Source organism: Setaria italica, chromosome II (assembly GCF_000263155.2).
Source record: "Setaria italica strain Yugu1 chromosome II, Setaria_italica_v2.0, whole genome shotgun sequence".
Lineage (NCBI taxonomy): Eukaryota > Viridiplantae > Streptophyta > Magnoliopsida > Poales > Poaceae > Setaria > Setaria italica.
Genome location: NC_028451.1, coordinates 1,965,321 through 1,976,787, shown reverse-complemented (window position 1 = coordinate 1,976,787; position 11,467 = coordinate 1,965,321). Strand labels below are relative to the sequence as shown.

The following is an 11,467-nucleotide window of genomic DNA, read 5'->3' as shown; positions in this document are numbered from 1 at the left end:
GCATTCGTATGTTCTTGGCCATGTACGTACATACAGTGGAAGCTATACGGATATATATACAGTTATACTTTTCTTCGAGGAGGATATACAATTGTACTTACCACGTAAGTCAGGCTAGATTATATTCTTTCCCCTTTTTTATGAGGGAAGATAAGTCTAGATCGATCGTATCAAAATTCGTACGCTTGCTCGTCCAAATTTCTATGCTGCGTTGACGGTTGAAATTAAATTAAACGTCGGGTACGAAGAAAAATATGATGGCCTATTTGTAGAACTTCCGCATACAATATAGCGTGTGGTACGGTGTGCAAAAGTCACCGATGACTTTGGACATCTCGACCCGGCCAGGCCGATCGCGGTGGATTGCTTGTATACAATCCATGTATGCATGCTAATAAAATAAATGTAGTGTAAACTGCATTGGGTCTGGACTTCGAGAAAGCTAGGTTGATGTTGCATCGGAACAAGAGCAATATAGTGGCATTTTTTTTCAAAGCATAATCGTATACACAAGCCTGACCAAACTTTTGGAAAGAAAGATATAGATCGATGACTGGGAGAGATGACATCTCCAAGTGCCCATTTGATCTGACGAACGAAAGTTACTCGTGCACCAATGGGAAATGGAGGACGGCTAGGCGTGTTATTGATCCATCGATGAATGCAGATGCAATGGAGGAAAAAAGAAAAAAAAACACGTCACGATTGCTTCGCTTGCTTACGTGGATTAAGGATCTGGCAGTTGCTTACGTTTAGCTTTAGGGGCTGTTTGGATACGAGGTGCTAAACTTTAACAGTGTCACATCGGATGTTCGGATGCTAATTAGGAGGACTAAACATGAGCTAATTATAAAACTAATTGCAGAACCTTGTGCTAATTCGCGAGACGAATCTATTGAGCCTAATTAATCCATCATTAGCAAATGGTTACTGTAGCACCACATTGTCAAATCATGGACTAATTAGGCTTAATAGATTCGTCTCGCGAATTATACTCCATCTGTGCAATTAGTTTTGTAATTAGCTTATGTTTAGTACTCCTAATTAGCATCCAAACATTCGATGTGATAGGTGTTAAACTTTAACGGGTGTTTCCCAAACACCCCCTTAACCGTCCTGTGATACGTGTTAATGCTCGGTTGCTACAAAATTGCGTGCTCAGAATTGGAACTGAACTCTGCGGAAAGCTACCCGTTCGAGTTATTTCGTAGCAAGCAACTCGGCAAATTGCATATCCCGTGACGAACAATCGAAGGTACCATACGTCCGTGAAACTAGAGGCAATATTAAATGTCTCAAGATCGAGTGCAAGTACATAGGCCTGTCAAGTTTCTGTACGTTGCCTGCATTAAGCTCAGTTTGGGTCCCTTTCATTTGTCAACCTTCAATGCAACCGAAAGCTTCTGAATAATTCCAAGTCTCGTGATGGTTAGGATTGACATGTGTGGATTTGCAGAAAGATCGATTGAACGTTTCGTGTGATGGATAACATCGACATGTGAAGGGGATTACTAGAGAAAGAGCACCCCGGCCGCCCTATCACCACCGGTTTTCAGCAATCCGACGGTGATAACTCATCACAGCTGGTTTTTTACATAATCCGACGGTAAAAAAATGAAACTGGTGGTGATGATTTAACAAATCGGCGGTGATGTCTCCATCGAACTCGAAATTCTTATGAAATCCGATTTACCAGCAACTCACATCCGCGCGAGCGCAAGTGCGCCTATCGACATGCGGCGAGGCTCGGCGGCTGGCGGGCGCGGCCTTAGCTAGCGGTGCAGCAGCAGGTACCTCTCTCTCTCCAGGTCATGAGGGGGCTGCGGCCGCCGTGGCGCTCCGAACTCCGGCGGCGGCCGGATCCGGCGCTGCGACGGTGGAGCAGTGGTGGGGCAGAGGGGTGGCAGGGTGGCGGTGGCAGGGTGGACAGGATTTTTTTTTTGTTTTTTTAATAAGACTTCACTGCCGGTACCCATCACTGCTGAAAGCTATGTGACAGATCTAAAACCGGCGGTGATGAGGGGTTTTGAGCCGGTGGTGATAGCCATCTGTGGAGTAGTTCATAAGTTTCGGCAATTTGCTGATTTTCGTGTGCACGTGGACATGTACAGCTTATAATCCATTCCTAGTAGTTCGAGGTGATATACACAACATTTACGTAAGCATAGTACATAGACTTCTATTGTTTTCAAGAGCACACAAACGATCACGTTATCGCGCGACGGCTCGAGCACTATCCCTATTAAAAGCTGGCATAAAGCCTGTGAGTTCAGCGGAGGCGATATCGAATGATGTCATCATTAATATCGGTGATATATAAGAAATGATAGTACTTTCTTTAATAAAATATTATTATTCTCTTATGAAGCATTTATTTTCAAAACCTATTATACTATATTACTATATTGTGTTCCTTGTGATGAGATCTGCTGCATTGTGCATGTTTTAAAGCTGTTTAAAATATGAGACTTAGTTAGAAGCACCTGCTAGATCACTAAATTAAATTAGATTTAGCTACACGTATCACAGTTACCTCCGTAGAAAGAACATGGATATATCCACAGGCAAACCTGCACATGGTTTTATTGATTATGACAATTATTAAAGAATCTAAAAAGGAGATCTGGGCAGTCAGGGTGGAGCCAGGAATTCATTTTTTTAGGTGGGGAGGGAGCAACAGTGCCAATTTTTCTAAAAATTTGATCGAATTCAAAATTTTCAGTGAAAAATGCAGATCATAGGGGGCCAGACCCCTCCCCCCTCCCTCCGCCAGGGTGGACAGTTAAAACCTAAGTGAAATCAAATAAGAAAAATAGCTGGCTAGCTATTATTTAGCAAACCCAAATCAAAATTAGCTCTGCAGACATAACTTGGATCCACAGGCAAACCCGAATCAAACTCTGAAAGCACGTGATTTCATTGCTTATTACATTTATTAAGAAAAATCTAAAGGAGATATGGACAATTGAAAACGAAGTGAAACATAATAATAAGAAAATAGCTGTCTATTGTTTAGCAAAACCCAAATTAAAACTAGCTGTGCAGACATAACTTGTATCCACAGGCAAACCCGAATCAAACTCTGAAAGCACATGATTTTATTGCTTATTACATTAATAAAAAAAATCTAAAGGAGATATGGACAATTGAAAACGAAGTGAAACATAATTTAAAAAAATAGCTGTCTATTGTTTAGCAAACCAAAACAAAACTAGTTCTGCAGACATAACTTGGATCCACAGGCAGAACCGAATCAAACTCTGGAAGCACATGATTTTATTGCTTGTGACATTTATAAAAAATCTAAAGGAGGATTTGGGCAATTAATAACTAATTGAAATCTACAGAAAAGATATCTGGGGATTATTTAGCAAACCAAAACCAAATCAAAATTATCTCTGCTGACAGATCATGATCCACAGGCACACCTGAATCAAACTGTGAAATCACATTATTTATTTATTGCTTATGACATTCATTTATTTATTTAATTTAATTTAATATCATGTCACAATGCACCTGCATATGCATGTACGCGTACGATGAATTGAAATTTGGAACTAGGCATGCAGTGCGCGACTCCGACGATCCAGATTCTAGTACGGGCTCTGTCCGACGAAGTTGCCCGGCGGGTTGTAGTTGCAGGTGATGAAGACGCCACCGTTGTTGCAGACGGTGCGGGCGCATCCGATGGCGGTGGAGTCACGCCAGACCACCTGCGTGTAGTGGCCGCACGACTGGCCCGCCGGCGCCGAGCAGGAGTTGCTGCCGTGGTCGTACCACTGCTTCTCCGCCACCCACAGGCCAACGGCGTCCGACGCCGACCAGTCGGCGCCGGCGCCGCCCACGAAGATGTTCTCGCCGTAGCCGCTACCGCTGGAATGCTGGAGCGCGCAGTCGCCGGCGCGCTGCGCCGCGTAGCTCCGCGCGAAGGCGGCGACGTTGTCGTCCCACGACACCGGGCCGACGCCGACGTCGGACCGCGCCGCGTTGTGCAGGTCAACGAAGTCCTGCTGCGAGTTCTGCGCCGCGCACGGCGTGACGACGACGCCGGCGGCCGCCGCCATGGCGAGCGCCAGAGCTAAGCACGCAACCTTCTCCATTGCTAGATGAGCGATTTGTGCTTGTATCAAGCGTGCGTCGTCGTCGTCGTCGTGTGTGTGTGCGTGTGGTGCTGTGCATGAGTTGTGGCGAGTGGCCGGGGAATTTATAGGATGACAGGGAGCTCGCGGTGACTTGTCAAAAGATGAGTGAAAAAGATTTCCACAAGGAGCGAGAATTCCATGGACGCTATCGGAGGCTGGCCGGCGATGGCGAAATTCCCAAATTTTTTTGGGGGAAGACAAGTCTAGATCGTATGATGATTCGTACGCATTGCTAGTCCAAATTTCTATGCTGCGTTGAAGGTTGAAATTGGCGTATTATATCTGTAGAACTTCCGCATACAATACAGCATGTGGTGTGCGCAAGTCACATGCGATGCGACTTTGGAAATCACGACCGGACCGGCCGTTGGCTTAGTTTCCCGCCAATCGCGGAGGATTGCATACCATGCTGCATGGGTGCTAAAATTACTAGCGTACGGTAAGCAATCCAACGGACATGCAACTACAGTGTCCATCCTTGAACATCACTGGATTGTACTGACGTTGCTTCTTCTCTGGCATTAAAATTAGGGCCTATTTGATAGCACAGTGCTAAAATTTAGCATTCTTAAATGGAGTGCTAAAGTTTAGCACTTTGTGCTGTTTGGATACTGTGCTAAAGTTTAGCACCTTTGGTGGGAAATGACAATATTGCCCCTCATTTACTTCTCTTAAATTGCAGTGGAGGAGATAGAGGGGGGCAATGGTGGGGAAAAGTGGAAAGGGGACCACTTTTAGCACTATTAGCACCATTTAGCACCCCTTGGGTGTGTTAATAAAAAGGGGTGTGCTGAACTTTAGCACACCACTTTTAGCACACATGTTTGGATACCAAGTGTTAAAAAGGTGCTAAAAGTAGGGTGCTAAAGTTTAGCACCCCGTATCTGTAACGCCCAAAATTCCATCACAAACACAATGTAAGCAACTCGGTCTAGCCTGTCGAGCTCTAAGGTTTAAATAAAGCATTTTAAATAAATTACGGTCTTTAATAAATTAAAGAGCACTCGAATTTAATTTTAGAGGCGATAAGTGTTTGATAAGTTTTTATCTTTCGTTTAGTTTTTGTTTGAAGTGTTGTTTGCAAAAGTTTCAAAATTTATAAACCTCTTCTCCTCCAATCCAATCTGCGGGCTCAATCTCCTTTTCCTCTCTCTTTGGGCCCAAACCTTCTCCTTCTCCCCTTTCCTTTCCAGCCGGCCCACCTCCCTCCTTTCTCTCCTATGCGCCGGCCCAAGTTTTCCTCTCCACCGGCTGGCCCAAACTGGCCCAACCGGCCAGCCCCTCTCCCTCCCACTGACTGGCGGAGCCCATCCGTCAACTCCACCCGCCACCTCCAACCGTTCAGGCACCAGAAGCAGGCGCACGCACGGCGTCCACCCGTGTGCCGCCGGCCGCTTTGGCCCCCTCACCTCCCGGCATCTCTCGGCCTCTCGAGCCCCTCCACGACCTCGTGTCGTCTCCTCTCCCTCACTCCCGGCCTTAAACTGCCACCCCCTCCTTTCCTCTCTCTGGAAACGGCCCACAAGCTTGAAGGCCATTAATGGCCGACCGACCTTCGATCTCTCCCAGGAGCCCCTTTCGCTCCTTCCCGGGGCCTATAAAGGTTGCCATCGACCTCGCCCGGAGTTTCTTTCTCCGTTTTGCCACACACCTGCCACCCTCTCGCACCAGAGCATCGCCGCCGCCCAAGAGCTTTGCGCCGTCGGTTCCTGTACGCCGGCCCGAGCGCTTGTTTCCTCCAACTCGCCGCCGACGGTGAGGTTCCCTCTTTGCGCGCCTCTCTCTTTCCCCTCGCCTGCACCGGTTCCCCTCCCCGTCACGCCAAGGGCGCCGGCGAGCCGCTGGTGGTGCGCCGCCCTTCCCTGTGCGGGCACGCATGAGGTTGAAGAAAGGATAAGGTGTCTTTGCGTTCAAGTCCCTGATCTATCCTTTAATCTTTCTTTCAATTTCATGTGTCCGGTAAATCTTGTAAAGAACCCCCTGCAATTCTTAGAATCTTTCATTTTAACCTGAGCCATGTAATCTTGCATATCTAACCTTGTACCTTTCTGTATTCGCAAGCATTGTTCACTAAGTCTTGTGAAAATTCCTTGCTAGCCCCTGATGTATATAGTTAATTCTATTTTAGCCCCTGAAACTTGTTTATCTCATATCTTCATCATTTTAAATCCGATTTCAGCGATTCTCGCGCTCACACGATCGTCTCTGCATGAACGTTAGTTTTAGGAGTTTGTTGTAAGCCTTTGCATATGTTTTCTGTACTGTTTTACTCATTCTTTGTTTGCTTGCCTTGTGTGATCGTGTAGACGACGTGACGTTCGCGGAGGAGCAAGTTCAGGAGCAGCCACCGTTCGAAGAGGAGTACCTCCAGTTTGCCGAGGAAGGCAAGTGGTATTCTCCCCCAGCATGTTCTTTTTGTCCCAATAATATCATGATTAAACACTTTATTTATTTCTTGTATGTGCATAAATTTGATGGGAATGCCTATTAAGGACTTACCTAGTTTTAATCCTTATTCCTTGAAAACCTGTTTAATCATGTTGGGTAGACTTGCTAGTCGCTTAATTTGGGTTGGTAATGTCTTAATAATGAGAAGAATGTTAATCATGCTTTATTTATGTTGCTATACCTGTTTAATTGCAAGAACACTTGTTTTAATCGGAACATGGAGAACCACCCAAGAAAACAGTACAACCACAACATCACATGGCGCTGATCTTAGCCGAATAATTAGGCATGTGGTTAGCTGGTGGCCTTACCGAAAGGGCAAGGAGGGGGAAGGTGTTGGGTGCACGATCCGGAGCAGTAGCCTTCGCTAAGGTGCTGTCTCATTAACGAGTTGTGGTCCGCATCACTACTGAAACTCTAGCGGGCTACCAGTTACCTGCGTGTCTTTGTAAAGGCTTCGTAGTGGACCCCCCAGCCACTCACCAAAGGAAGTGTTTAAGGGCTTTGCAAACCCGGGCGACACGGGGGACCACGAGTTGTGGGTAAAGTGTACAACCTCTGCAGAGTGTAAACTGATATATCAACCGTGCTCACGGTTAAGAGCGGCTTGGACCCTCACATGATAATTGAACTTAAAGATGAGAATAAACCGTGTTACCTTTATCTTTGGGTTAATGTTAATGATTTATGCTTAAGTGGGTTGGTATAAACTTACATCTAGTAAATAGGTGCTGTTAATAAAATTTGACCAACTAAAATGCTAACCGCTTCAAGCCTTGAGCCATTCCTTATGAGCCTTGCATGTTTCCCCCACTTGCTGAGTACCAACCATAAGTGTACTCACCCTTGCCCAAACGCTGTTCAGAAGCTTGTGACGACATGGAGTTCTTCGACGACTTCGAGGAGTTTTAGGCAGGCGTTCACCAGTCAAGCCTGTGGAGAAGCTGCGCTATGTGTGTGTGTTAAGTTATCGGTGAACGATTAAAGACCTTCGTGTCTATCACACTGAGTGTAATAAAGTTCCTACTGGTTATGTACGTTTTTGAGCACTGTCTTTGATGTATTCACTGATGACGTCAACATATGTGTGAGAACGGATCCTGACACACATATGCAATGCATTCGGTTTTGTTCAGAAACCGGGTGTGACAGTATCCAAACAGGATCTTAAATACCGATTGATCCGGTGGTGGCCTTAACTGTGGATACCGTATGAATCAGTGTTGCGACGACAGCGAGCTCGGTAACTTGTCAAAGATATACTACTAGTAGTAAACTTAAATTTTCTTGGAATAAAACTACAAGTAGTAAACTGGTAGAAGAAAAGGCGGTGCGTTTGGTCAGTCAATAGCGGCGCCTAGCTAAAATTTTCCACGAGGGCCGAGAATACCATGGACGCGAGATCGCCGATAGCAACGGCAGGATGGACATGGGTATCTTGGCTTCTCAGGGTAACAAAAGCCACACATACCACATAGACATTAGCTCCCACTAAAGCATGTTGTTGTTCACCGATCCGTGCCTCCACTAAGTGTTAGTACTACGAAGATCTCCATTCAACAGGCGACTGTTAAGGATCAAGTGAAATTCGACAGACGACAGCTGTGAAAACGTCATCTTTGAGGCACATCCGGGATCCGATGGACGCCCACCAACGCCCTGTGAGGGGAGGAAGCCTCACAGGAGGGAGGGTCAGCGACCGGAGAACGAGGAGATCCAAGAGAGTGGACCATGGTCTCGCTAACCCGGCATAAATTAAGATGACGCAATCAAGGATCCTGGAGGACAGCACGGCAAGACACCAGCAGTGGACATTTACCGGCTAGCTAGCAGCTTGTTCTATCTTGATGGTTGCAGCAGCCTCACCATGCGAAACAATTATAGTAGGAGCTGAGCGGCGAAACGGTGATGAACTCCAAAGCAGCGCCTACAGGTAGAATGCAACATCATAGATGCCACCACTGCCCGTCCGGAAGAATCGGAACTGGGTTTTCACGCGGAGTAACCCAACGGTCGTGGGGCTGGAGAGCACCACAACGACGCCTCGAAGGAGGTGAGTGGCACCCACGGGCGTCACCTTCGTCAGCACTGACAGGGCGTCACCGTCGTCAGCACTGACAGGGCGTCAGCCATGGCTTTCACCTAGAGCTCCCCGAACCCCCTACCGCATGACCAAATCACGGCGGCCATAGCCATCGGCGGTGAACACCACCAACAGCGCAAGCACCGGACGGCCATGGGCACGCACCGCAGCTAGCTGAATCGTCGTGCGCCTGCACTGACCTGTGCGCCGTTGCAGCTTCCAAGAAGGGCACTAAGCGTCTGCACATGGGTTCTCAAATAAATGATGTTCAAAAATAAAATAATTTGCTTGCTCTAAAGGTTATATATTTTGGGAATTGAGGTATTTTGACTCAAAATGGAGAAACATAATGGAAAAAAATCTATGCATAGACTTTGTTATGCACTTAAGTATATGCATAATAATATCTATGCATCTAGAAAAGTTAAAACGACCTATAATTTGGAATGGAAGGAGTATCAGCTTAAACTGAGTAATCAGTTCATAAGTTTTAGATATATGTAAATTAGTAATACACATGGACATGTATGGTACTTCTTACAGAATGCCTACGCTGATTCAATACTACATTCAAAATGATATACCAAACACAGCAGACATCTGTTGTGCCTCCGTGTGAACAATAGCTAGAGTGGGTCACGAGTAGACATCTATTGGGCTTTACCAGCAGAAGGTCCGCAAAAACCGACGGGCTTGCTGGTACGTGAAACGTTCTGATCCACATGAAAATATCAATCTCTTCTCCCAAGAAAGGGCTGCGTCTCCTCCTATCATCTACTCAGCCTCTTCCCTCTCTATTTTCTCAACTTATCATCCACCTCGAGTTCCAGCGGTACTAGCGATGCACGCGGCGAGCTTAAGCATGCATGAGCACAGCAGCGTGGGGGCATCGTTGCGAGCTCGAGCATATGTGGCCGAGCCCTCGAGAAGGATGATGCAGCGAAAGGATGGCGCGTGGTAAGCTCGACCACTGCAACACGACGAGCGAGAGGGCGGCACGCGGCGAGCTCATCCGTCGCAACACGACGAGAAGGCAGTGCACGGCGAGCTTGCGACCTCATCTCCCTCATCTAGATGTGCAACACATAGGGAGTGCTCTCGTCGGAAGTGGAGTCAGATCTGTTGGTGTTGATTGGAGTAACATGATGGCAACGACGGCATGGCCTGGTGCGTGGAATATGCCGTTGCGATATGTTATTTCTAGGTGTTACACTATATCATTTTGTACGTTGCAACAGGTGATTTTGGATGTTTCAAACTTTTTTCTTTGATGTCGCAATATGAGAATTTTTTTTATTGCGTTAGCTCTTTCTTGATGTTGCATAAGATGCTCTCCGATGTTCCAATGGTCAATTTTGCAAAGTTGTAATCCTTTGAAGAGATTTAGATTAAATGTCACGTGAAACATATCAAAATATTACAATTGGAATTTGTTTTTCCCAGATCTTCAAATATTGGATGTCTAAGAGCTATATTTGGCATGTATTTTTTGACGTTGCAAAAGGTTTATCTCTATGTTGCAGACTCAGTTTCTAGATGTTGCGATGGACCGTCCGATGGGAACCGGACGCTAGCAGCACCCGTTAAGTTAAACACCGATTAATGATCCGGTGGTGGCCTTAACTGCGGATACCGTCTGAATTAGTGTTGCACTATTTTTCATCCAGAGTCGAAATTGAGCTGAGCAGAGTATCACCGACCCATCCGATGATGTCTATTGTTGACATTGTATTGTCCGATGTAACATAGTATACCTACCCTTGGCCTTGCGTTCCTTAAAGCACCGATTGATCCGGTGCAATAGACCTTATTAGTTCATATAGCTAGCTATAATCATTTGTTGATTGTCGCAGGAAGTGCAGAGTTGTCCTTCCCCAACAAAACCTAGATCATGCGGTGGTGGCGGCCCGCGGCGGCGAGTGCGGCATCCCAGCAGTGGATGCAGCAGGGCGGAGGCAGCACGCGGCGGCAGTTGCGGCGGGGCGGTGGCGGCAGCCTGCGGTGGCGAGTGCGGCAGGGCGGCGGCCCTCGGCCGGGCGCAGCACGACGGAGCCAGCATCTTTGGCTTGTGGCCGCCGCCGTGGGGTTCCTCACCTCCTAATGCCAGGATCTGGTGGTGCTACCAGGGGTCGGGCGGTCGCCATACAGTGCTTTTCTTGTGTGTGTGGGTTCTCGGGCGAAAGCCTAGCTCGGTCCTTGACCGTTTGCCGGTGACGACGGTGCCGTGGGCATCATTTTCCTTCTTGAAGGCTGCCGTGAGGACCTCAACCATTTAGGGACAGATCCAGGTGAAAATCTAAGAACCGACTCGCTGATTCGGGCGGCGGCAGCATCTTGATGGTGCTTTCCTCTTGAGACGTCATCTTGGAGTCCTTGATGGCGACACCATGATTAGCTTGAAACGATGGCGGTGCCTGATCTATTTTCGTGGTAGAGATCGACTTAGTGCGATTTCTAGAGGACAAGGATTACTAGGTAGTACATGACCGTCGACGATCCTAACATCAAAATTTCTAAGAAGACAGCTGATGTGGGGTGTTTTGTGACTGCATAAGGACCAAAGCAAGGTTGAAAGAAGGACGTAGAAGAAGTTCAAAGCTTAGTCTTTCAAACTTTCTTTCTTAATTTCTTTCTTCCTTGTCTTTTGGGTTCCTCGGTTTGAGGTTTGGAGTCTAAGTACTCGTGTAATTTCTGACTATGTGGTCAGATTTGTTACTTTGTAGTCGTAGACATTCACATGTGAATGTCAAGACCGGATATTTTCCTTAATTAAAAAAACATACAATTCGAA

The 11,467-nt window shown here is 46.7% G+C and overlaps 1 protein-coding gene across 1 annotated transcript; it reads right to left on the bottom strand.

The window, feature by feature from the left end:
* Nucleotides 1–3,429: 3,429 nt before the first annotated feature.
* Nucleotides 3,430–4,171, bottom strand: LOC101774383 (pathogenesis-related protein 1). Its single transcript, XM_004955357.2, has one exon. The coding sequence runs from the start codon at nt 4,101–4,103 to the stop codon at nt 3,597–3,599; it is 507 nt and encodes a 168-aa protein (XP_004955414.1). The 5' UTR covers nt 4,104–4,171; the 3' UTR covers nt 3,430–3,596.
* Between the last annotated feature and the right edge of the window lie 7,296 nt (nt 4,172–11,467).

Bases quoted from the DNA above. Each gene is read 5' to 3' on its own strand.
- LOC101774383 (XM_004955357.2), bottom strand. From the start codon at position 4,103: ATGGAGAAGGTTGCGTGCTTAGCTCTGGCGCTCGCCATGGCGGCGGCC.